The sequence below is a fragment of the Puma concolor genome, chromosome E4, assembly GCF_028749965.1.
Source record: "Puma concolor isolate L17-30 chromosome E4, mPumCon1.1.hap2, whole genome shotgun sequence".
Lineage (NCBI taxonomy): Eukaryota > Metazoa > Chordata > Mammalia > Carnivora > Felidae > Puma > Puma concolor.
The window spans coordinates 71,112,073-71,138,650 of record NC_141683.1 but is presented as its reverse complement, the minus strand read 5'-3'; the positions used below and the strand labels follow the sequence as shown (position 1 = coordinate 71,138,650).

Genomic DNA, 26,578 nt, shown 5'->3' with positions numbered 1-26,578 from the left:
TAGACTTTAAGCTAATCGATAGCCAGGGGTCTTCTCTATTGCAATTGTAGAGCTGAGTATAACATCTTCCATTGAAGGTATATATTTACTCAATGTGTGAATGAGTGAATTGAAGATGCACAGGCCTGTATATGCAAAAAGTACTCATCTATTTTATTTCTGTTTCTTCTCTGATGCAGATTCTGCTGGCTTCTTGAAAATCCAAGATATACGTGTTTCCTATGAGAAATTAAGGAAACTTAACAAAAATCACTGTAAACTTCTTATGGGAAAAATGACAAAAATGGACAAAATGGTTAGTGTACTACAAAACGAGCTACAGGAATCCAAATACATGATATCATGGTTAGAATATCAAAAAGTGGAATGGGAATGTGAATTCTGCAGTTTGAGGTACAGCATCTTGGCTTTAAGGAAATATTTCAACTGTTTCCTTTTATACTACAGATGTGTAGGGGCAGTTTTGTAATTGCTGACTTACCTTATGGGATTTTCCTGGAAAGAATACTTGTTTAGTGTTGTGAGGTGTGCGATTCTTGGCAATAACACAGCAAGTTCTTAACAGTGAATACTTCTAATACTTTAATGTATATTCCAAATCACAATTTTAATGGCCATATGAAAGTCCACCATAGTCCAAGAAACATCATTATTTAAGAGATTGAATTCTGCTTGTTTTTCATCTCTCTGTATTTTAATTGATGCTGTCAGGAATGTCTTTTATATAAATCTGTTTCTACATGTCTGGTTACTTGCTTGGAGTCAATTCTTCAATATAATGTAATCTGGTTAAAGTATAAAAATTTTTAAAAAGGTCTTTGATCCATATTTTTAAATTGTTCTCAGGAAAGTTTATATTACTTTCTGTACCTACCAACAGAGTATAAAATGGTCATTTTTCTCAAGACAGTAAAATTCCCCAAAATTGATTCCGTTTGCTTCTTAACATGCAGGTGTTAAAAGCTAAAGTGGGGGTGCCTGGGTGGCTGAGCTGGTTAAGCATCTGGCTTTGGCTCAGGTGATGATCTCGTGAGTTTGAGCCTTGCTTTGGGCGGGCTCGAGCCCTGCTTTGGGTGAGCACGAGCCCCGCTTCGGATGAGCTCCTCTTCTCTCACTCTGTCTCTCCCTCTCTGTCTGCCCCTCGTGGGATTCTGTCTCTCTTTCCCTCTCTCCACCCTCACTCACTTGTGTCATCTCTCTCTCAATAAAAAATTTAAACAAAGTAAAATGGGGGCACCTGGGTGGCTCAGTCAGTCAAGCGTCCGACTTTGGCTCAGGTCATGATCTCAGGGTTCGTGAGTTCGAGCCCCACATCGAGCTGTGTGTTGTCAGTGCAGAGCCCACTTCAGATTTTCTGCCTCCCTCTCTCTCTCTCTCTCTGCCCCTCCTTTGTATGCATGGGCTCTCCCTTTCTCTCTCAAAAATGAATAAACATTAACAAAAAAGTAATATGGAAAGTGATTACTGAGAAGTTTTTTCAGCATCTCTGTCATAGGTAGATAAAATTAATTCAAAAGTGTATGCTGAAAGGTCATATTACTCTTTATTGTTTACTTAATTAATACGTATCCTGTGTTGTTCTAGAAGGGATGTTTAAGTGATTCATAAAGTAGGTAATCATCAACAAGGTAAGTTGCAAGTGTGTGGAAGAAGAAACAAAATGTATAGGCAACAGATATTCGACTCGTCAGCGTAGTCTTGGATGACAGTAATCTGCACGTGTATGTTGTGTAAACAACGTCCACAGATGCTCTCTTTCACTGCACATCATTTTTGGAGGTACCTGTAAGGTTTTGTCAAGTGGAAATTTTATTTCCAGTGAATTGATACACTTGCTTATAAACAGCAACTTCTCTTTTTAATGAGAAACTGAATTATCTGTCCTATGGAGGAATAATTATACCTGTGGGAAAGGGGGTAATTTTCAACTCTAACTTTCCTGAATAATTTCAAACTTCCTTTCCTACAACATCTACCAGAGTTATTACTGACTAAAACTAACGAAGTTGCATAATGCTTTCTCCTGGCTTCTTTTCAACTGTATATATGGTTTGGAAGAGATTGAAGTGACAAATTAAAAACATGAGCCTTACAAGGAAAACAATTGGAGAACATAGAAATTTTTCATTTGGATAATAAGCCAACTTATGTGGAACCGTATCATAAAATGAACTTTTTATGTCTAACAAAACAAATTTTAAAAGAAGCACATGTAATTGCAGATGTACCTTAAAACAAGAAGAAGAAGAAGAAAGAAGAAATGCTGATATGTTATATGAAAATATTAGGGAAAAGTTAAGAAGAAAAGAAGACGAATATAAGAAAGAAGTTGAAACAAAACAACAAGTTGACCTCGCTCTTAGAATGCTAAACACGGAATTGAAGGCCATAAAAAATCAGGTAAATCAGTTTTTGATAAAAACTGTATTTCCATCTATATTGCATAGTGTAATATTATACATATATATTTTATAGTATCCCTTTGACTCAATATATATTATTTAGGTTTAAAATAAATTAAAACATGGGATTATGTTCTTTTGAACATTTTTTTTAAAGTTCTCCTCTTCAGCTTTTGACCTTCTTTTTTTAACGGTATGAGACCAGAATCATAATGAAATGTGTCTCCAGGTTGTAGAAGAGCGCAGTGACACTCAGTGGCAACTTTCTCCAGAACAGAAGGCCAGAGTCTTACAAGATGGAAGCCTAAACAATCTCTTTTGCAAGCAAAAGGAGCTAGAAATGGCTCATAAGAAAACTAATTCTAAGGTATCTTCTTTAGTTATTTTGAAGTACATGTGTGTATGTATTTGTATACATTCTATTTTTTAGTTATTATTACTTTTTTCTCCGTGTGTGTGTGTGTGTATATATATACATATGTGTGTGTGTGTATATGTGTATATATATGTGTATATATATATATATATATATATATATGTATGTACATATGAAACTGAACTCTGTTCATCATGGAAACTATAGAGGATTTTAAAAGCGCATATATTTTGTGGAGGGTCATGGGGGACGGTGGCATTTTTGCTTCACTGGATAAAATAATATTCTTGATTAAATGCATTGTCTGCAACAACTAGTGACATTCATAATGTCCTCGTCCAAAGGAGAGGCTTTTATTACTTTCTGTAGGAATTGATGAGCTTTCCCTAATCTCAAAACTATTGCTACTAGCAACATGTGTTTTAGTTTTGAACAGTTACTTCACTGCCTTGATATATTAATAGTTTAGGTGAATACTTCCGCTAATGGACAGGAGGACAAGTGTAGCCAGTTCACTGATCATATTTTCGGTATCAAGTCTCCTACTTTTGAGAAAAGTAACACTTTTGCTTCAAGTAGCATCCTATTTCATTACAAGGAACTTTTGATAACAATGGTATGCTGTGGTATATACTTAATGATAATTTATTGATAGGTATTTTATTCCTAATAAAATAGCTGAGTGTATTTCCCCTCTTTTATATTTATTACTGTTTTCAACATGAAGAGGAAATGCAAGTTATTGCAGCAGTAAATAATCTCATGGTTTTCTAAGAGATGTATAAATTTCACCTTATTTCCTATGAGTATTTTGAAATACAAGACTTCTTTCGTACTTGTGTATTTACACTAGAGAAGTGGCAGCGGTTGGTGCAAGAGCACTAGTTGTGGAGTGAGAAGACTTGCGGAGAGTCCTGCAGCTCACCGTTTTAATCTCTCCACTCTAGAATTGTGATAACCAAATGAGTTCATTGATGTATGTAGAAGTGTTTCTATTATAGTACAGTGCCTACATTTTTTCAGTTATCAATAGATATAATTCTTATAACTGACTATAGAAATGGTAGCAAAGTAGATATCTATGAAATATTCTCAGGAAAGAAGAATTTTAGGAAATTTAATCTGTCCGAGTATATGCATAGCTAAGGATTTTACTGTGGGGTCGCTGTGTTCGATATCTACTGTAAACTCAATGTTTAAGGGTAGTCAGATTTATTAATCTTTTATTTTAGGCCTTCTGGTTTGTTGTAAATCAGAGAAAGGCTTTTCCAATTCTGAGATTCTGAACACTTTTCTCACAAATTCTTTTTTACTTTCATGCCTTCATTATCTTCAGTTAAAGTTCTGAACTTTTGGGAACTTATGCTTGTCTAAAATTTGAGATTTGGAGCCAACATTATTTTTTTCCAGTTGGATATTCACTTCCTGTAATCTTCCTTCCTTCCTTCCTTCCTTCCTTCCTTCCTTCTTCCTTCCTTCCTCTTTTCTTTTTTCTTTCTTTTTCTTTCTTTCTTTTTTTCTTTCTTTCTTTCTTTTCATGTTTCTTTATTCATTAGAGAGAGAGAGAGAATGCAAGAAGGGGAGGGGCAGGGAGAGGGAGAGCGAGAATCCTGAGCAGGCTCCTGACTGTCAGCACAGAGCCTGATGCGAGGCTTGAACCCACAGAATGTGAGATCATTCCCTGAGCCAAAATCAAGGGTCAGACACTCAACCAACTGAACCACACTGGCACCCCCTGCAACCTTTTCATTGTTTAAACACAGATTATACTTTCATTTCAAAGAAAATCATGATACTGCCATTTTATTGAGTGCTATCTGAAAATGTGCTGGGTTTACTTAGCTTTCTGATAATCATGAGAAAACATAAGATCGGTTGCATAAAAACCACATGTTGCAGGATGAAATTGTCGTGCTAAGACTGGAAAGAGACACCATAAAATATCAGAACTGGGCAGGGAGATAACACCTTTTGTGTCTTTAACTGAATTCAGTGAACAGGAATGTGTATGTGTTACAAAAAGACGGTGAATTGATGTATGTGTTGATATTTCTCAAAGTACGTATGTGAGAGTTGTCTATTATTAACATAATTTAATAATAAGATGATTTAGAAAATCAGTAACAGAAATGTCTTATTAGGTAGTTGCGAGACAACTTCAACAAGAACTGGCTGATACTCTGAAGAAAAAGTCTATGTCAGAGGCTTCCCCAGAGGTTACGTCATATCTTCGTCTGGAAGATGAAACACGGGATCTCAAGAAGAAATTAGCTCAAATCAGAAGTCAGGTATGTAGTAAATGTAACCTGTCAACAGCTAACTTATAGCTGGTTAAATAATATAAAGTGTTTTAGGATACCAATTTCCATGGACCGCTTTCTTTGGTATTTTCATTGTAATGAATTTATTATGATTTTAGTATCTTTACAATGCATTTATTTCATAAACTTCTGCCTCTCCTTCTCCTATTTGTGTTATACATTGTTTTCTTATAATACTTACTCTTAGGAAAGTTGAGGCTTTTGTATCCTTCCTCACAGAAATTGAGAGACTTTTTTAGTTCTTTCTTTAATTTAAAATTTTTGTGACAGTTTATTTATTTATTTTGAGAGAAAAAGAGTGAGAGAGAGTGTGTGCATGCGTGTTAACAGGGGAGGGGCAGAGAGAGGAGAGAGAGAGAATCCCAAGCAGGCTCCATGCTGTCAGTGTAGAGCCAGTGTGAGGCTCAGTCTCATGAACCATGAGATCATGACCTGAGCTGAAAGCAAGAATTGGACGCTTAACTGACGTAGCCACCCAGGTGTCCCAAGAGACTTTTGTCCCCTACTAAACAATGTTTTTTAATGATATCTCTATTACCATGATGAGGCAAGCTGGATCAAATCAGAAGATAATGTTTAATGGGATGTTTCAGATAATTGTCTTAGTTCTCATCTTCACTTTTGAGAAGAATGCATATTGATTTCAGGATGACTTGTACAGAAAGATCACTTAACAAACCACTTGAACTTCGGCATTTCCTTCATTTTCTTTGCCTTTTACACATATTGTCAAAGCACGGAAATATTCAGATCATGTATAGTATGGGCACCCAAAAGCGAGAATTAAGAACATTCTCTGTGTCCTGCCATTGGGTTTTTTTTTTTTAAGCTATTTTGAGGTACAAAACACATACCATAAAAGTCACCCATTTGCCACGCACAGTTCACTGTCTCTGTGTACACTCGTGCAACCATCACTGCCATCAAGTAGAATGTTTTCGTCACCCTGAAAGGAAACCCTTACCCGTTGCCCCCAGCCTCAGGCAACCACCAGTCTACTACTTGGTCTCTCAATGGAGTTGCCTCTTGTGAATATTTCATATAAATGGAGTCACACAACGTGTGGTCCCTTGGGACTAGCTAACTTTACTTAATGTTTTCTGGGTTCATCTGTGTTGGTTACAGCTTATATCAGTGCTTCATTTGTTTTTATTGTCAAACAGTACTCCATTGTGGGTTAAGGCCCTTGTTCATTCATCAGTTGATGGACCTTTGGGTTGTGTCCATTTCTTGCCTATTAATACTGCTGCTTATGAACATTTATGTAGTTCTTGTGTGGACACCCGTTTTTAATGTCTCTGCCATCAGATTTTATCCTCTGAGTTAATTGGGTTGATTTCACCATCTCTCAGCCGTTACGCATGCTGTCCTTACTGTCTTTCTAGTTTCTGTTCCTCTTGAGTAAACCTATGTTATTCAGACTTGGCTCACAGTCTCCTTTCCAATGAACTTTCTCTGACTGTTCTAACTCCCATTAGCTTTAACTCTCTTGACTCTTGTCATGTAGCCTGTGCAGAACAATTTAGTCCTTTATTTGACATTGTTTTTATTTTTTTCATGACAGGTAATTTCGTCTTCCTAAGTATAAATTTAAGGGATAGTAATATTTGATACGTGTGATACTTATCCTTGTATAAATTGAAAATACTTTAACTTAACAGTTTTTCCGATAAAATTAAGTACTTTATACCGTATCAGTAAATTCTTCTTGGAAACATTGGTATAGCAAAGCTTTTATTCTAAATGTATGCTAAGAAATGAAATACTAAATTGAGGGGTGCCTGGCTGGCTCCAGTCCGATCAGAGTCTGCCTTTGGCTCAGGTCATGATCTCCATGTTCTTGAGATGGAGCCCTGCATCGGGCTTTCTACTGTCAGCAGAGCCTAATTGGATCTGTTGTGTCCCTCACGTTCTGCGCCACTCAGTCTCCTGCTCTGTATCAAAAAATAAACGTTAAAAAATGTGTGTATATCTCTATACACACACACAAAGACACACACACACGCTTATATAAGTAAAACTATTAATGAAAGCACTTAATCAAATAGAAGAGAAATGTTCAATCAAATGTTTAGGTTTTTTTTTCCCTCTCACTATGAAAAAGCATGCTAAATTTGTCTTTCTTTCTTACACAGCCCAGAACTGTGATTTATAGATTTGTATTACTTTACCAATGCAAATATCTGGGGACAGCTTTTCTGATATGCTTTTACCACAAACCATTAATCTCTTCATCAGAGTACATGCTAAAGCAGCCTAACGTAAAGAGTATGGACATGAAATGATTGAGGAACTTTAGTTTCGCAAGACTCATTTATTTCCATGTCAGTGGCTTTCCCTTGCCTCTGATGGTCATGTAAAGGATCTACTACTCAGTCAAGGAGGTGCTATTTGAACCGTAGTCTGTGAGAATTGTCCACTCAGTGGTATAGAGAGGAAGTAAGTTAAAAGGATTATAAGTGGAAAAAAGTACTGTTGGCTAGTGGCATTGGCAAACTTTTTTGAAGTACTGAGGAAATATTCTGGGCCTCATGCTCCCCATTTGCTACCACTTGCGGTGGAATGAAGAATAACTTCAGTATAATTTGTATAGGGGAAAACTTGTATTGGCAGGCCACCTGCCTAAACTATCACATTGTATTGGAACACAAACTACAGCAACAGTAATCATGCTACATGCAGACACTTAGAGCTATGTGCCACGTACCCTTCTAAGTTGTTCATCTATTATTTCCTAATGTAATCTTCCCAACATCCCAATGGGGTAGATACTATTATTATTTATTTTGAGATCACTTTTTTAAAGTCCTTTGTTTTGAGAGACAGAGAGAGACAGAGAGACAGAGAGATTTTGGGGAAGGGCATGAAGGGAGAGAGAGAAAAAGGGAGAGAGAGAGAGAGAGGGAGAGAGAGAGAGAGAGAGAGAGAGAGAATCCCAAGCAGGCTCCTCACTGTCCATGCAGAGCTTGATGTGGGGCTCAATTACATGACCCTGTGATCATGTCCTGAGCTGAAATCAAGAGCCAGACACTGAACCGACTGAGCCACTCAGGTGCCCCAGTAGGTGCTGTTATTACCTTCATTTTACAGATGCAGAGATTGAGACATGGAAGTTTTAGGTAGTGTGCTCAAGGTCATACAGCTCATAATGAGCAGAACTGGGAAATCAGACCCAGGCATTCTGGCCCCTACTAGGATATTGCTTCTCAAATCCTTCCATGAAATATCTTGTCACTGAAAACAGCGTGTTCAGTTTCATAATCATGAGAATAGGAACGTAATTCACCTATGTGAATATGTAAAATCATAGTTGATGTGGTGCTTGGAATATGAAAATAGAAATGTTTACCATAAAGTAAATTCCTATATATCCTCCATTTGACCAATAGATACATTTGTACATTTATGTGATCATATATAATTTAAAAACATTAACGATGTTATGTTTTTGTAGGAGAGTATGGTTGGTAAACTATTCTGTAAGAGTATTGAAACATTTCATCTTTGTAGGCCATAGTCTCTGTTGTAGAAGCTGAACTCTTTTGTTATGATCTCAAAGTAGCCATCAATCAGCATGTAGAGGAGAGGGTGGCTGGCTCCAAAAATATTTTACTTACAGCGGCGCTTGGGTGGGTTAGTTGGCTGAGGTCCTGACTCTTAATTTCCACTCAGGTCATGATCCCAAATCCCACATCATGAGACCGGTCATGAGACCGAGCCCCACATCAGGCTTCGCCCTGAGCTAGCAGCCTGCTTACAATTTTCTCTGTCTCTCCCTCTGTCTCTCTTCCCCACTTCTGCATGCTCTCTCTCTCTCTGTCTCTCTCTAGTAAAAAAAAAATTAGTTAAAGAAACAGATGATGGTTTTCTACTGGATTTTCAGTGGTTAAAATTATTTTTTCTCTATTTTAGTTGCAAGAAGAACAGGAACGATATGGAGAGGCCATAAGATATGCTGAGGAGATGAAAGATCATGTGCAAAAGTATAATTTAAACCTCACAGAAAATAACTTGTTTATTTATAAAGCAGATAAACAATGTAGTATGGGAAATGTATTAGTTATGCCAGTATATCATTGTTAAGCTGGATACAAATACCAGCTTTGAGCTATTTTTAAATGCAGAATTGTGGCATATTATCTCTGAATTTTGCACCTTATCCACAAAACACGATGAGAAAAATGGCACAATTCCCAAATCTTCCTCTTGACAACATTTTAAGGATTTCTGTAATACCCTCATTTGTTCAGAAAGTATGTGATGTTGTTTTAAATTTATGTGTGAGAATAATTATCTTAAGATCTGCATTTTAGGCTACAGTTTAAAAATGCCACACAAGAAGCAACCATCAAACATCAAGCGGCCCAGATTCAAGATCTTGAGAACAACGTGATAAAGACAAGTTTGGTAAGTCGATCTCTTAATGTCTGTCCTAATGAAAAGGAATCCGTATTTCACTAGTAGTAGTACATAAGAATGTTTTGGATCCCATGGAAAATCTAACTGCTGCAAAGGTTTGGTTGATATTGTTCCTACTTGCTACTAGTGATGTAATTCTTCTATATAGATGAAGTTGATTGAATTCATAAAGTAATGATGTTTATAGTGAGATTTTCATAAAAAAACATTGTGAGAATCTAAAAAAAGCAACATTTTATATATACCACATTGAGCATTTTAGTCCACCTTTGGCTACTGTTAATAATGCTGCTGTGAACGTTGGCATACAGATGTGTGAGACTCCCTGCTACTATTTTTCAGCGTGTTTCAAACGTCCCCAATCTTTGAGTGATCATTTGATCTTGAATTCTGACATTCTCTTGTAATCTCATCCCTTCAGTGAGAGTTTGAGAACGGTTTATTTTAATGATGATTTGTTGTAATTTGTAATTACAAGTTTGCAATTTATTCTCTTCATTAACAATGACCGGCAGATCATTATGCAAACGTCCTTCTCAAAGGAATGGACTTTTCTCCTTGCTGGATTTTGTAAAGGAAAAGAAATGCCAGTGAAAAAGGAGAAATGGTTTCTCTGTCAGAGACTTACCTAGTAACATAGTGCTCCTACCATTGCAAGTTCAGACTCATTTTTTTTTTTTTTTCCATTCACGTGAGTTAATCAGACTTTCGGAGATTTCACAATTCAATCTCAGAAAAGACTAATGTGCCATTCAGGATTCTCATTTATTCATATGTAGTGAAACGCCAACTGTTTTCCAAGCAGAACAGTGAATGTCATCCGACTCTCACCCTCCTTTGGAGAATGCTCATTGTACATCCTAAGTGGGAGCAATGAGGTAGATACACTGACCAACTCGTTTCTGTCAGTCACAAAAGCTATATAATATACATGCAAGTTTCATTAGGCAGCTATACCCGTCAGGGGAACTAGAACATTGTGTTGACTGGTCCTTTTTATGGCTGAAGGGACATTAAAAACTACTTTCTTTTCTATACGTCTTATAAATGAGTCACATGGTAACAGGGAACTTTTCATGCGAGTAACATGATACTCGGTTGATCAGTCTTCTATGAATGAGAGTGCTAGGCATTGTCCTGCTACTGTGTCCTAAAGAAATCATTAAGGTCTCAAAAACTAAAATCTGTAAGGATATCCGAAACTGATGAAGCTTATTAAAGAATAACGAGGGATTTTCTGTGTATGCCTATAGAAAGGAATTAAGGTTATGGCATGAAATTACCTGCCACTTTAAAGTGTTCCCTGTGAAACAAAAACTTAGATAGCTTTCAGCCAACTGAGTCCATAGCTCTGACTTCTCTAGAAGGTCATTATCTCCTGAATCCCCAAACCAGGGGCTACCTGGGTGAAGATATTTGATGCACAGAATTTTGAGGTGAAGAATCTGGATTGGGAAGAAGAGGTAGCTGTAGCCAACTTAACCTTCCTAATAATATAGTCAAGTATGCGTCTGAAAGGAACTTCAGAAGACTTCCATAAGTTGAAATCTCTATGGACTAAGAAATTACTCAAAAGGAAACAAAGGCAAACCAGTGATCATCCAGCCCTTGTGATAAATGTTGTGTTATAAAAAAAGCGAGACAAAGTGCGCTCATCAGCATCCTAAGGGTAAAGGTGCCCCGTAAGACTCAATAAGAAAGACACACTCTAACGCCGAAAAGAGTCCAAATAAAATGTACACGATTAGCTGTCTACAAAGGTACTCCATGTCAGGTAATGATTTTTGAGTGCGCGGTTGAGGATGTTGTCGGTGAGCACCTAGATGGAAGAGCGAAAAGGACACATGGCCTAGGCAAAGGGGCAAAGCTGGAAATGTGAATTAGAGAATCTGGTTTTGAAGCCTTAAGAGCAATTCAAAACACAGATAGCAAGGGGCAAGGATTTAATGTCAGGGGTTGCCATCCTTCAGAAATAAGGTGGGGTTAGAAGCACAGAGGGAGGGTATGATCATTTTTCTCAGCTGCTGCTGAGAAGTGAAGCAGGATTAAGACTTTAATAATTTTTTTTTAAAAAAAGGTCCTTTATGACCCTCAAATTTTCTTAGTGGAAGTTAGATTTTAGTGTAAAAGAAGGAATAAGTGAAGAAAACTTGAATCTGTGGATGAGATGATTCATTAAAGAATGTTTGAGTCCACTGCAAGGGGAGAAGCAGTGTTATAGATGGAGAAAGTTTCAAACTTAAGCAAATGGTTAATAGAAAAGGAGAAATTGAAATCTTTCTTCCTTATGCAGCCGGTGCTGGGATTTACAGATTTGTAGCACTTTACCAACTGCAAAGCTCTGGGGCCAGCTTTTCTGATATGCTGTTACCACAAAGCCTTAATCTCTTCACCAGAGTACCTGCTAAAGCAGCCTAACGTAAACAGTACGGGCATGAAATGATTGAGGACATTTGGTTTAGCAAGACTCCATTATTTCCATATCAGTGGCTTTCCCTTGCCTCTGATGGTCATGTAAAGCATCTACTACTCAGTCTAGGTGGTGCTATTTGTACTTTACTCTGTGAGCATTGTCCACTGAGGGCATAGAGAGGATGTTAGTTGAAAGTATTATAAGAGGAAAAAAAAAAGTATTGTTTGCTAGTGGCATTGGCGAAAGTTGTGTGAAGTACTGAGGAGAGACTCTGGGCCTCATCCTCCCCATTTGCTGCCACTTGCGGTGATATGAAGAATAACTTCAGTATAGTTTGTATACGGGGTCACTTGTATTGGCATGCCACCTGCCTAAACTATCTCATTGTATTGGAACGCAAAATACAGCAACAGTAATCATGCTAAATGCATACACTTAGAGCTGACTATGTGCCACGTACCCTTCTAAGTTGTTCATGTATTATTTCCTAAATTTATATTACCAAGATCCCAGTTAGGTAGATACTATTATTATTTATTTTGAGATCATTTTTTTAAGGTTCCTTATTTTGAGAGAGAGAGAGAGACAGATTGTGGGGAAGGGAAGGTAGGGAGAGTGAGAAAGAGGGAGAGAGACAGAGAGAGAGAGAGAGAGAGAGACAGAATTCCAAGCAGGCTCCTTGCTGTCCACGTAGAGCCTGATGTGAAGCTTAATCACGTGACCCTGAGATCATGTCCTGAGCAGAAATCAAGAGCCAGACGCTGACCCGGCTGAGCCACTAAGGTACCCCAGTAGGTGCTGTTATTACTTTCATTTTACAGATTTAGAGACTGAGACAAGGAAGTTTTAGGTACTGTGCTTAAGGTCATACAGCTCATAACCAGCAGAATTGGGAATTCAGACCCAGGCTTTCTGGCTCCTACTAGGATACTGCTTGTCAAACTCTTCCATGAAATATCTCGTTGTCACTGAAAATAGCATGTTCAGTTTCATAATCACGAGAATAGAAATGTCATTCACCTATGTGAATATTTAAAATCATAGTTGATGTAGTGCTTGTAATGTGAGAACAGAAATGTTTACCATAAGGTAATTTCCTATATTTCCTCCATTTGACCAGTAGATACATTTGTATGTTTATCTGATCATATATAATTTATAAACATTAACAACGTTATGTTTTTGTAAGAGAGTAAGTTTGGTAAACTATTCTGGAATAGTATGGAAACATTTTCGGCTTTGTAGGCCACAGTCTCTGTTGTAGCAGCTCCACTCTGCTGTTATGACCTAAAAGTAGCCATCAATCAGCGTGTAGGGGAGAGTGTGGCTGGGTCCAATAAGATTTCAGTTACAGGGGCACTTGGGTGGCTTTGTTGGTTGAGCGTCCTGACTCTTAATTTCTGCTCAGGTCATGATCCCAAACTCCACATCATGAGACCGGTCATGAGACCGAGACCCACATCAGGCTTCACCCTGAGCTTGGAGCCTGCTTACAAGTTTCTCTGTCTCTCCCTATGACTCCCTTCCCCATTTGGGCGTTCTCTCTCTCTCTCTCTCTCTCTCTCTCTCTCTCTGTGCCCCACTAAGTAAAAAAATAATAATAATAACATTTGGTTACAAAAACAGGTGATGGTGTTTTACTAGATTGTCAGTAGTTAAAATTATTTTTTTTCTTTATTCTAGTTGCAAGAAGCAAAGGATCGAGAGGCAAAGGACATAAGATATGCGGAGAAGACGTAAGATCATATGGAAAAGTATAATTTAATCCTCACAGAAAATACCTTATTTATACAGCAGATAAGCAGTGTAGTACGAGAAATATACTTGTTATGCCAGTACATTATTGTTAAGTTGGATACAAATTCCAGCTTTGAGCTATTTTGAAATGCAAAATTGGGGATATTATATCTCTATTTTGCACCTTATCCACAAAACACGAGAAAAATGGCACAATTCCCAAATCTTCCTCTTGACACAATTTTACGAAATTCTGTAAGACCCTCATTTGTTCAGATATTATTGGTATTGTTTTACACTTATGTGTGAGAATAATTATCTTAAGATCTGCATTTTAGGCTAGAAGTGCAAAATGCCAGGCCAGAAGAAACCATCAAACAACAAGCGGCCCAAATTCACAGTCTTCCGAGCAACTTGTTAAAGACAAGTTTGGTAAGTCGGTCGCTTAATGTCTGTCCTACTGAAAACGAATCCGTATTTCACTAGGACTAGTACATAAGAATGTTTTGGATCACATGGAAAGGCTCACTTATCGAAAAATCTGTTGATGTTGTTGCTATTTGCTACTAGCGATGGAATTTTTCTATAGAGATGAAATTGATTGAACTCATAATGATGTTTATAGTGAGATTTTCATAAAAACATTGTGAGAGTCTAAAAAAGCAACATTTTATATATACCACAGTGAGCGTTTGGTTTAGTCCACCTTTTGGCTACTGTTAATAATGCTGCTGTGAACGTTGGCATACGGATGTGTGAGAGTGTCTGCTAATATTTTTCAGCGTGTTTCAAACTTCTGCACGCTTTGAGTGATCATGTCATCTTGAAATCTGACTTTCTCTTGTAGTCTCAATCCTTCAGTGAGAGTTTGAGAATGGGTTATTTTAATGATGATTTGTTGTAATTTGTAATTACAAGTGTGCAATTTATTCTCTTCATCAAGAATGACTAGCAGGTCGTTATGCAAACGTCCTTCTCAAGGGAATGGACTTTTCTCTTTGTTGGATTTTGTAAAGGAAAAGAAACGCCAGTGAAAAAGGAGAAATGGCTGCCCTGTCAGGGTCTTACCTAGTAACACAGTGCTCCTACCATTGCAAGTTCAGAAACTCATTTTCTTTTTCCACTCACTTGAGTTAATCAGCCTTTCAGAGATTTCACAATTCAATCTCAGAAAAGACTAATGTGCCATTCAGGATTCTCATTTATTCATATGTAGTGAAACCCCAACTGTTTTCCAAGCAGAACACTTAATGTCCTCGCACTCTCACCCTCCTTTGGAGGATTCTCATTGTACATCCTAAGTGGGAGCAATGAGGTAGATACACTGACCAACTCGTTTCTGTCAGTCGCAAAAGCTATATAATATACATGCAAGTTTCATTAGACAGCTATACCCGTCAGGGGAATTAGAACATTCTGTTGACTGGTCCTTTTTGTGGCTGAAGAGACATTGAAAATTATTTTCTTTTCTAGACGTCTTATAAATGAGTCACATAGTAACAGGGAACTTTTCATGCGAGTAACGTGACTCTCTGTTGATCAATCTTCTATGAATGAGAGTGCTAGGCGTTGTCCTGCTACTGTGTCCTAAAGAAATCTTTAAGGTCTCAAAAACTAAAATTTGTAAGGATATCCAAAACTGATGAAGCTTATTAAAGAATAACGAGGGATTTTCTGTGTATCCCTATAGAAAGGAATTAAGGTTATGGCATGAAATTGTCTGCCACTTTAAGGTGTTCCCTGTGAAACAAAAACTTAGATAGCTTTCAGCCAACTCAGTCCATTGCTCTGACTTCTCTAGAAGGTCCTTATCTCCTGAATCCCCAACCAGAGGCTTCCTGGGTTGAGAAATTTTTTGGTGGGGCTGGGGGCGTTACTCTTTTTGTTGTATCTTTAGTTTTATTTTTTTTTAAATTTGCATCCCAATTAGTTAGCATTTAGTGAAGCAATGATTTCAGGAGTAGATTCCTTAATGCCCCTTGCCCATTTAGCACATCGCCCCTCCCACATATATATATATATATATGTGATATATATATCACATCTTCTTTTTTTTATTTTTTTAACGTTTTACTCATTTTTGAGACAGGGGAGACAGAGCGTGAACAGGGGAGGGTCAGAGAGAGGGAGACACAGAATCTGAAACAGGCTCAAGGCTCCCTCCCAGCTGTCAGCACAGAGCCCAATGCGGGGCTCGAACCCACGAACCGTGCGATCGTGACCTGAGCCCAAGTCAGAAGCTTAACTGACTGAGCCACCCAGGAACCCCAAACATCTCCCTTTTAACGTGATTATTATCCATTTCTGTATCATCTTTAAAGAACTAATCCATTCTTTTGCCCGTTTTTATATTGGATTGTCTTTTCATTATTGGAAGAGTTATTTAAATGTCCTACATGCAAATCCCTTAGCAGATATGGGATTTTCAGGTATTTTCTCCTATTTAGTCACTTGCCTTTTCACTTTCTTGATGGTGATATTTGAAGCGTAGTAGTTTTTAATTTTGATAAAGTAAACTTAATCTGCTTTTGACTTTTGGTGTCATGTCTAAGAAATCATTGTCAAATCCAGTCACAAACATATACACATAAGCTTTTTTCTAAGAGTTTTATCATTTTAGCTCTTAGATTTTAAGTTAATTTTGTATATATGCTATGGGGTAGAGGTCTTATTTTATTGCTTTGCATGTGGATATCCATTTGTCCCAGTACCGTTTGTTACAAAGACTAGTCTTATTCCATTTAATTGTCTGTCACCCTTGTGGAAAATCACTTCACTATAATGTGAGAATTTATGTTTAGATTCTGAATGTTAATACATTGATCTATATGTCTGTCCTTATGCCAGTACCATAACAAATTTTATGAAAACTTTTTCCTAGTTATCTTGCAAATTACCAGTCACTTATGTAATAATAAAAAGTCAGTGTAGTAGAACTAAACTTTGCTCCTATAAGATTTTTGTTTCTTGAAAGACCCTTTTGCCAGCCTTTGCGTTGCTGACCCCCTGACTCGATGTGAAGTCAGGCTCAAAAAGATAAAATGCTCTTTCTTTAGTGTGTTCAGACTTCTATTTACTTATTTATTTATTTATTTATGTATTTATTTATTATTTATATTTATATATTTTTTAGAGCGGGCACAAGCAGGACGAGGGGGTGTGTAGGGAGAGAAAGAGAGACAGGGAGAGGGAGAGAGAGAGAGAGAGAGAAAGAGAGAGAGAGAGAGAGAGAGAGACGAGAGAATTTTTAGCAGGCTTCAAACTTAGTGTGGAGGCTGACAGGGGTCTTGATCCCATGACCCTGGGATCATGACCTGAGAGGTTGAGGCTCAACTGACTGAGCCACCCAGGTTCCCCGCCTGTGCAAACTTTTAGTGTCTCAGTCAGTGCTGCCCACTTTCATTTCCATCAAATCTTGGCCATAGGATCTCTTGACTCAGTCTACTAACGTTTACTTCATTATATTTTATTATCTCATTATAATGCATAGACTCATCCATAGTTTTCACCATCTAAGAAGGAAAAGATTAACTCTAGGCTATTCCTCTTTCCTGTTAAGCAATCTTGCTAACCCATCATCTTGCAATTCACAATGAGATCCTCTTCTGACCTTGTTCTTGTGTGTAACACTGGTGTTAATCCTGTTCTTGGCACAGATCATACTTTCTTGGAAAACACAGCAGGCTGTTTCCCCTTCTTTCACTTGAATAGAAAGATATGTATAGCTATATGTTTTAGCTCAGCATATAATTAATGGAATAAACATTATATCATTAAAATAATACAGCTGTACAAATTGCGGTAGTATTCAGTTGATTTATCAGAGACAAATACTAGATTGGTAATTTGAATGACAACAAACTTTTGAGGCCAACTTGTATGATATGGAGAAGCATTGTGGGACAACACAAAGATGAAGTGATCTTACCTCCCCACACAAAGAAGGTTGGAGTAAGGTAAAGCAGAATGTGGAGTTAATTTAAGTAGTGCTAAAGGACAGTACATTTGTTTTGCTACTGAAAAGATGAAAAATGATTCCATGACATTCTCTTTATTTCCTCACTGAGGAAAGGAGAATGAAGATTGAGCATTCAATGGATTAAAAAATACTCAAAGCTGCCTATTTCCTTTAATTGAAATCAGACCAAAGGCCCAATTTTGGTTATCAAATTGACTCTTTCTAGTTTTTCAACTATTGTGCTTCAAATCGTATGTCTCTGTGCTTCTACCTGAACTTGAGGAGACATTCTAAAGAGGCATTCCTGCCTACTTGTAAGAATTGTTGGAATTGAAGGGAATCTTAGAAAAAGATCTTAGAGACAGGAAGAAGGCAGAGGAGTAGGAGGACTCTAGGCTTGCCTCATCCCACGAATACAACTAGATAACAATCAGCTCACCCTAAAAACCCCAGAAATCGACCTGAAGACTGACAGAACAAACTCCACAACAAAAGGGAGAGAAGAGGGCACATCACAGAAGTTCCTTGATGCATAAATGTCGTCTAGAAGAGAAACAGATCCTGGGTTCTGCAGAGGGGAGGGAGTCGAGGTTGTGGGTAAGGGTGAGAGAGAGAAACGCACAGGGGAACACACAAAGAGAACATTTCCCCATAGCCACTGGCTTGGAAAACAAGAGGGCCTGCATTTCGTGAGTTCTTGCAACCAGTAGTGTGTAAAGTCTGGAGTTTCAAAGGGCATCCGATTTAGGTGGTTTACAGCCCTGAGGTACTCCACTGCTCATGGACAGAGGGCAGGCAAACAACGTGGGAACATATAGCACGGGTACAGTGGTCTGAAGAGTGCCTGGGGCACACAGTGGGGAGATTAGTTGCTCTTCTCAGAGCACGTCCCTCAGAGGCAAAGTTCAGAGGCCTGTCTGTAGGAACAAAGCCACTGGCTGGCACCATCTCCTTCTCCTGCCCCTCACCACAAACATAAAGCCACCTGCAGGAAGCAGTGCATTGCTAACACTGGTTACCTAACTGGCTTACACCAAACACCACCCCCTTGCACTCTGGTGGAACTACCTTTCTCAATCACTCTTGCTTGAGTCCCAGCACAGCAGACCCCTCCCCCAGAAGACCAGGACAAATACCTGCCCACACCACATCTCCCAACCAGAGTTTCCCTTGGCATCAGTTCCAGTAGAGGTGGTGACAGGTCTCATTTCATAAGCAGACCAGAGCACACCTAGTTAAAACCCGCTACATTCAGGCCAGGGACCACACACTCACCAGACCAGGCAAGGAGAGCGTCTGCAGACGACTGGCCTAAAGGAGAGCATAGCCAGAACACAAGAGCAGAACACATGCAGCACACACTGGTGATACTCCCTGAAGTGCTAGACCCTGGGCATTACACGACGTCTTTTTCCTAAGTCCATTACTTTCGGGAGCAGGTGACATAACTGGCTTCTCTAACACACAGAAGCTGGCAGATACTTAGACAAAATGAAAAGACAGAAGCATTTATCCCAAATGAAAGGACAGGATAAGGCCATGGCCAGAGACCTAAATGGGACAGATGTAAATAACACGCCTAATGGAGAATTTAAAACCATGATCATAAGGATATTCACTGGCCTTGAGAAAAGAATGGAAGACATCCGAGAGACCCTTACCACAGACATAAAAGAGTTGAAGAATCAGAGATGAAGAGTGCAGTAAAAATGAAGAGCAACCTGGAAGAAGCAGAGGAACAAATTAATGACCTAGAAGACAGAGTAATGAAAGCAGTGAAGCTGAAGAAGACAAAGAAGAATTATCCAATGCAAGAATAGACTTAAGGCACTCGGTGACTCCGTCAAATGTAAAAACATTCCTATGATAGGAGTCTCAGAAGAAGAGGACAGAGAGAAGGGGACAGATAATTGATTTGAAGACACAATAACTGAAAAATTCCGTCATGTGGAGAAGAAAACAGACATCCAGATCCAGGAGGCACAGAGAACTTCCATCAAAATCAACACCCAAGACATATTGTAATTAAATTTGCAAAATATACTGCTAACATCTTTTTTTTTTTTAGTGTTTTGTTTTTTGCTTTTGTTTTTTTTATTTCCGTGACAAAACGCAGACACAAGCAGGGGAAGGGCAGAGAGAGAGACAGAGTGAGAGACAGAGAGAGCGAGAGCGAGAGAGAGAGAGAGAGAGAGAATCCCAGGCACTCTCTGTGCTGTCAGCGCAGAGCCCACTGGAGGGCTTAAACGCACGAACTGCGAGGTCACGACTTGAGGTAAGATCAAGTCATGCTTCACAGACTGAGCCACGCAGGCGCCCCACTGCTACAAATCTTAAAAGCAGCAAAATAAGTCATTAACTTCCAAGGGAAAACCCACAAGGCTAGCAGGAGATTTTTCAACAGAAACTTTGCAAGGCAGAAGGCAATGGCATGATATATTCAAAGTGCTGAATGAGAAGAATCTGCAGCCCAATATACTCTATCCAGTAAGGCTATCATTCATAATAGAAGGAGAGATAAAGAATTTCTCAGACAAACAAAAATGGAAGGAGTTTGTGGCCACTAAATCAGCCTGTAAGAAATATTATCGGGGACTCTGAGTGGAAAGGAGAGATCAAAAGTGACAGTATAAAGGCAGGAAATGTAAAAGCAGTAAAAATGTATATTTCTGTCAAAAAAAATCTTCAAGGAATGCCCCCAAAACGGATATACAATATAATAGCTTATCAAAACATGGGGAGGAGAAAAAAATGAGCTCTAACTTAAGTGACCATCAATTTAATATAGACTGCTACACACAGAAGAGGTGACATACAAATTAATGCTTATCATATACCAAAACCCACTAATAACCATGCAAAGAATAAAGAGAAAGAAATCCAAATATATCATTAAAGCAAATTAGAAAGACATCAAAGGGAGAAAAACAATAAAGGATTTGAGAAAATCTCCAGAAACAACCACAAAACAAGTAGTAAAATGACAATAAATACATACCTGTCAATAATTACTTTGGATATGAATGGAATAAACACTCCAACCAAAAGACCTAGGGTGACAGGATGGATTAAAAAACAAGACCCATCTGTATGCTGCCTACAAAAAGCTCATTTTAGACATAAAGACACCTGCAGATTGAAAGTGAGGGGATACTTGCACTGTTGGTGGTAATGCAAACTGGTTCAGCCACTCTAGAAAACAGTGCATAGGTTCCTCAAAACAATTGAAAATCGAACTACCCTACGACCCCTCAATAACACTACTGGGAATTTATGCAAAGGATACAGGAGTGCTGATTCATAGGGGCACATGTACTCCAGTGTCTATAGCAGTGCTTTCAACAATAGCCAAATTGTGGAAAGAGCCTAAATGCCCATCAACTGATAAATGGATAAAGAGATGTGGTTTATATATACACTGAAATACTACCTGGCAAGGAGAAAGAGTGAAATCGTGCTATCTCTTGCAATATGGATGGAACTAGAAGGTATTATGCTACATGAAATAAGTCACAGAAAGACAGATATCATATGTTTTTGCTCCTATGTGGAACTTGAGAAATGTAACAGAAGACCGTGGGGGAAGGGAAGGGGAAAAATAGTTACAAACAGACAAGGAGAGGGGCAAACCATAGGAGACTCTCGAATGCAGAGAACAAATAGAGGGTTGATGGGGGGCGGTGGGTAAGAAGGGAAAGTGGGTGGTGGGCATTGAGGACGGCACTTTTTGGGATGAGCCCTGGGTGTTGTCTATAAGTGATGAACCACGGGAATCTACTCCCAAAACCAAGAGCACACTATACGCACTGTATATTATCCAAGTTGACAATAAATTCTATTAAAAAAAAAAATGAAAGCGAGGGGATGGAGAAAAATTTATCACGTTAAAAGAAAAAATAGCGATACTTTTGTTAGACAAAAGAGTCTTTAAAACAAAGACTGTGGGGCACCTGGGTGCCTCAGTCATTTGAGCGACTGACTAGGTCTTGGCTCAGGTCATGATCTTATGGCTGGTGGCTTTGAGCCCCATGTTGGGCTCTAGGCTGACAGCATGGAGGCTGCTTGAAACTTTCTCTCCCCCTTTCTATGTCCCTCCCCAACCCTGTCTCTCTCGAAATAAACCAAAAACAAAGACTGTAGCAAGAGCCAAAGAATGCTACTGTATCATAATAAAGAGTACAGTCCAATAGGAAGATCTAACAATTGTAAATATTTATGCACCCACCATGAGAGCACTCAAGTACATAAAACAATAACCAACATAAAGGAACAAATTGATAATAAGACAGTAATAGGGTACTTTAACACCCCATTTACATCAACATATCTTAACAAAAAAATCACCAAAAAATACATCTTAACAGAAAATCACCAAAGAAACAATGGCTTTGAGCCATACGAGAAAGACAGATATCATATGTGTTCACTCTTACGTGGATCCTGAGAAACTTAACAGGAATCCATGGGGGAGGGGAAGGAAAAAAAAGATGTTAGTGTGGAAGAGAGCCAAAGCATAAGACACCCTTAAAACTGAGAACAAACTGAGGGCTGATGGGGGTAGGAGGGAGTGGAGGGTGGGTGACGGGTATTGAGGAGGGCACCTGTTGAGATGAGGACTGGGTGTTGTATGGAAACCAATTTGACAATAAATTTCATATATTTAATAAAAAAAAAAAAAGAAAAAGAAACAATGGCTTTGAATGACAGAGCGGACCAGATTGGATTTAAGAGATTTTTTTCAGAACGTTCCATCTTAAAACAGAATACACGTTGTTTTCAACTATGCATGGACTATTCTCAAGAATGGATTTTAAAAAAGGCCTTAATTATTAAAAACAATACATGCAGGTTAAATAACGTGCTACTACACTGCAATGGGTTAAGCAAGAGATACAAGAAGAAACTTAAAAAAAATACGTGTATACAAATGGAAATGAAAAAAAAAAAAAAAAAAAAACAATGGTCTGAAACCTTTGAGATGCTGCAAAAGTGGTCCTAAGAGGGAAGTACATAGCAATATAAGCCTACTTCAAGGAGCAAGAAAAATTTCAAACAACCTAACCTTACACCTAAAGGAGCTAGAAAAGGAACAACAAATGAAGCCTGAAGCCAGCAGAAGAAAGCAAGTAATAATGATCAGAGCAGGGGGCCCTTGGGTGGCTTAACTGGTTAAGTGTCTGACTCTCGATTTTGGCTCAGGTCATGATCTCACAGTTGTGAGATCGAGCCCCATGTTAGGCTCTCTGCTGGCAGTATGGAACCTGTCTGGGATTCTCTCTTTCCCTCTCTCTCTCACTCTCTCTCTCTGCCCATCCCCCACTCATGTGTGGTCTCTCTCAAAATAAAATTAAAAAAAGAAATTAAAGCAGAAATGAATGATAGACAAACAAAAAACAGATAATACTAGAACAGATCAATGAAACCTAGAGCTGGTTCTTTGTAAAAATTAATAAAACTGATAAGGTGTTAGCCAGAGTAATCAACAAGAAAATAGAAAAAAACAAAATAAATAAAACCACAAATGTGAGAGTAGAAATAAGAACCAACACCACAGAAATACAAACATTTATGTGAGAATATTGTGAAAAAATGTATGCCAACAAGTTGGACAACTTAGGAGAATTGAATAAATTCCTGGAAATATATAACTTACCAAGGTAAAACAAGAAGAAATAGAAAATTTGAAAAAAAAAATCAATAACCAGCAAGGAAACTGAATCAGGAATCAAAAAACTCTCAACAAACACAAGTCTAGGACCAGATGACTTCAGACGTAAATTTTAACATGTAAAGAAGAGCTAATACAAAAAAAAAAAAAAAGTTTAACCTGTCCTTTTCAAATTGTTCCAGAAAAACATAAAAGGAAGGGAAACTTCCAAATTTATTCTATGCCAGCTTTACCGTGATACCAAAACCAGATAAAGACACCACAGAGAGAATTACAGGCCAGCATCTCTGATGAACATGCAAAAATCTTCAACAAAATAAGCAAACTGAATCCAACAATACATTAAAAAATCATTCACCGGGGGCAGAGGCAGCTGGGTGGCTTAGTGAGGTAAGCATCCAATTTCAGCTCAGGTTATGATCTCATGGTCCGTCGGTTTGAGCCCAGTGTCAGGCTCTGTTGACAGCTTGGACCCTGGAGCCTATTTCAGATTCTGTATTTCCCTCTCTCTCTGTCCCTCCCCTGCTTGTGCTCCTTCTCCAAAATAAATAAACATTAAAAAAATCATTCATTCACTTTAACCAAATGGGATTTATCCCTGGTTTGCAGGGGTGGTTCAATATTTGCAAATCAATGAATGTGATACCTCATGTTAATTTTCAAAACAGCATAAAGTCATATCATTGCAATAGATGCAGAAAAAGAATTTGACACACTATAACATCCATTCATGATATAAACTTCAAGAAAGTAGGCTTAGAGGAACCATACCTCAACATAATAAAGGCCATATATGGAAAATGAGCAGTTAATATGATCCTAGCTGGGGAAAAACCGAGAGAAAATCTTCTTAGATCTTGCTTCTAGTTATCTGCTTCTTCTCATTAGCACCATTGGTTGTTAATAAATTAATCTTAACATTTATTACATCCTACTTTAATGGAGACCTATTTCTCCTATACAAGTTTATGTATCTCTTTTTTTTAATCCACATTTCAATTTATCATTTTTGTTTTTTTCTTAACAAACTCCCCAAAGGTTAGATTTCTTTTGTTCACAAATCTGTTAGGAAAAGTGTGGCCAGGACAGCTAGTCTCTGCCCTGCTCAGCTTCAGGTGGGGCAACTGAAAGGTTTGGGGTTGGAACCATTTGAAGATTTGTTCACTAACGTCTGGTGGTTGATGCTGCCTGTTGCCTGGGACTTCAGTTCAGGAGGCAGCAGAAACACTGAAACTGACACACCTAGACCCTCTTTGTGGCCTAGGCTTCCTCACTAGATGGGGAGCTAGATTCCAAGTAAGCAGCCTGAGATACAGAGCAAGGCAGAATCGCCTTTTGTCACCTAGGCTTGGAATACACACAGGATCATAGTCACATATTCTGTTCATTAGGAGCAAGTCACTAAGGTTGTTCCATGGTCTTTTTTTTAGTGGAATTAATATTTAAAACCTATGGACACCTTTAAAAAGCAGTATACTTTACCCACTGGCCACAAATGTTTGTATTCCTCCCACCTGAAAACTACATTCACTCCCCTCCCCCTCCAATACCTCCTGCAAGTCTCAGTTATCATGGCATCAGGTTCAGGCCTTGAGTCCAAGATCTTACCATCTTAATCAGGTGCAGTGGGGATAAGCTGCCTGGGTTATGGTATCTCAAGTATAGCCCCTTGAGTGCAAGGGTTCTCAATATGAGGACTTGAGAACGAAAGAGACAGTTATTTACCACTCACAAATGCAACATTCTAGTCAACTGCTGAAGACTCACCCATTCAGAAAAAGAAGATGGGAAGCACCCTAGTCCATAAGAGTTTTGAAATATAGCCTGATGCATGCTGTCAGTTCTTAAGTTAGGACTTAGTCGTAACCACGGGAATACTTTCTCCATGTCTCTTCCCTTTCTTTACTCTTTAAGCTCTTGGTGCCTTCCTTTTCATAAGGAATGACCTGTATTTGCAGCTGTTTTTTCATCCTGCTTCCTCCCTGTGGGACTTCTAAGACCCAAAGGCCTCTTTTCATTTTGCACTATTTGGTCTCTTTTAGTCCAAGGTAGCAAATAGTATGTTTGCTACTATATATCTCTTACCTTTTTTAGTTTTCTGTAAATATTACTGGATTTCATGCCGTGTTTTAGCAAAGCGAGTCTCCCAAGTCCTTTTGAGATAAGCTTTTCGCTTCAGGTTTCCTGTGAAGCTCTTATAGGACAATGCCTTTAAAATGCGTCTACTCTTGGGGCTCCTGGCTGGCTCAGTTGGTAGAGCATGTGACACTTGATCTCTGGGTGCTGAGTTTAAGCCTCATGTCGGGTGTGGAACCTACTTTAAAAAAATCTTATAGTCTTAAGATCCTTAAAGCAATTGGAGGCATACCTTAAATCTTTCTGTTTTCCTGGTAGCACCCTGGATTTTCTCTGAACCCAAAAGCCATTTCTTTATTTTAGCATTATTTGACAGTTCAACATGTAGAGACGCTGTAAATGAGAAACAGATACTTGAACCCAGTAAGTCCTGGTTCCTTTCAGTTGCATAGTCTTTCTTTAGTTTCTCTTTCCTATCCGTTTTAATTTCAGGTATTTTGTAGCATGACTTCCCTTTCCTCCAGTATCATTTTCTTCACATGCTTAGAAACCCTTGCTGTCAGCCTCTTCACAGGCCATCAGGTTTCCACTAAGAGTCTTGTGGAGGCCCTTTTTGGGTCTCATTCTTACGCTTTTCTACATCTTTCCAGGTTCGACCTACCTCCTGGTTCAAAGGAAGTTTAGTTTTAGGTTTTTTTGAATAGCAGCACACCATTTTTAGTATCAGTATCTGTGGTAGTAATTTACTGCTGCATAATAAGCCACCTCAAAACCTAGTAGTTCAAAACAGCATTCCTCTTGTTCACCAATCTTTAGTTTAGGCAAAGCAGAGTAGGGCAACTCATTTCTTCTTCATTTGGCATCAGCTGGCATAACTGGAAGCTGGAGACTAGAATCATCTGAAGGCTTGTTCACACACGTGTTTGGCTGTTGAGGCTGGCCTTTGGCTAGGACGTTGGCTAGTCTCAGCTGGAGTATCTACATGAAGACTCACTAGGTAGCCTGGGATTCCTCACCACGTGGTGGCTGCGTTCTAAGGGTGAGCTTCCCTAGAGAAAGGAAGTCAGATGGAAGCTGTATCACATTTTCTAAGCTGGCCTTAAAAATGACAGCAGTTCTGCATATTCTGTTCACTAGAAACCAGTTACTGAGGCCAGCATATATTTAAGGGGAGGGATTTTCACAGAAGTATCAACGAATTTATAAAA

General features: G+C 38.5%; 1 protein-coding gene across 10 annotated transcripts in view; it reads left to right on the top strand.

The window, feature by feature from the left end:
- LOC147572807 (ankyrin repeat domain-containing protein 26-like) overlaps positions 1–26,578 on the top strand; it is a 626,452-nt gene that overhangs the window by 75,513 nt on the left and 524,361 nt on the right. Inside the window, exons 14-18 of one of the 10 annotated variants that reach the window (XM_086693299.1) lie at positions 180–393; positions 2,223–2,400; positions 2,632–2,769; positions 4,920–5,066; positions 9,413–9,509. The exons of 7 other annotated variants lie outside the window; for them this stretch is intronic. In XM_086693299.1, the coding sequence (XP_086549425.1) occupies positions 180–393; positions 2,223–2,400; positions 2,632–2,769; positions 4,920–5,066; positions 9,413–9,424 (689 nt within the window). In that variant the 3' untranslated portion in view covers positions 9,425–9,509. Of the gene's footprint in view, positions 1–179; positions 394–2,222; positions 2,401–2,631; positions 2,770–4,919; positions 5,067–9,011; positions 9,510–26,578 lie in introns of those variants that run through there. 2 more of the 10 variants (XM_086693298.1, XM_086693297.1) reach the window with 2 other exon arrangements.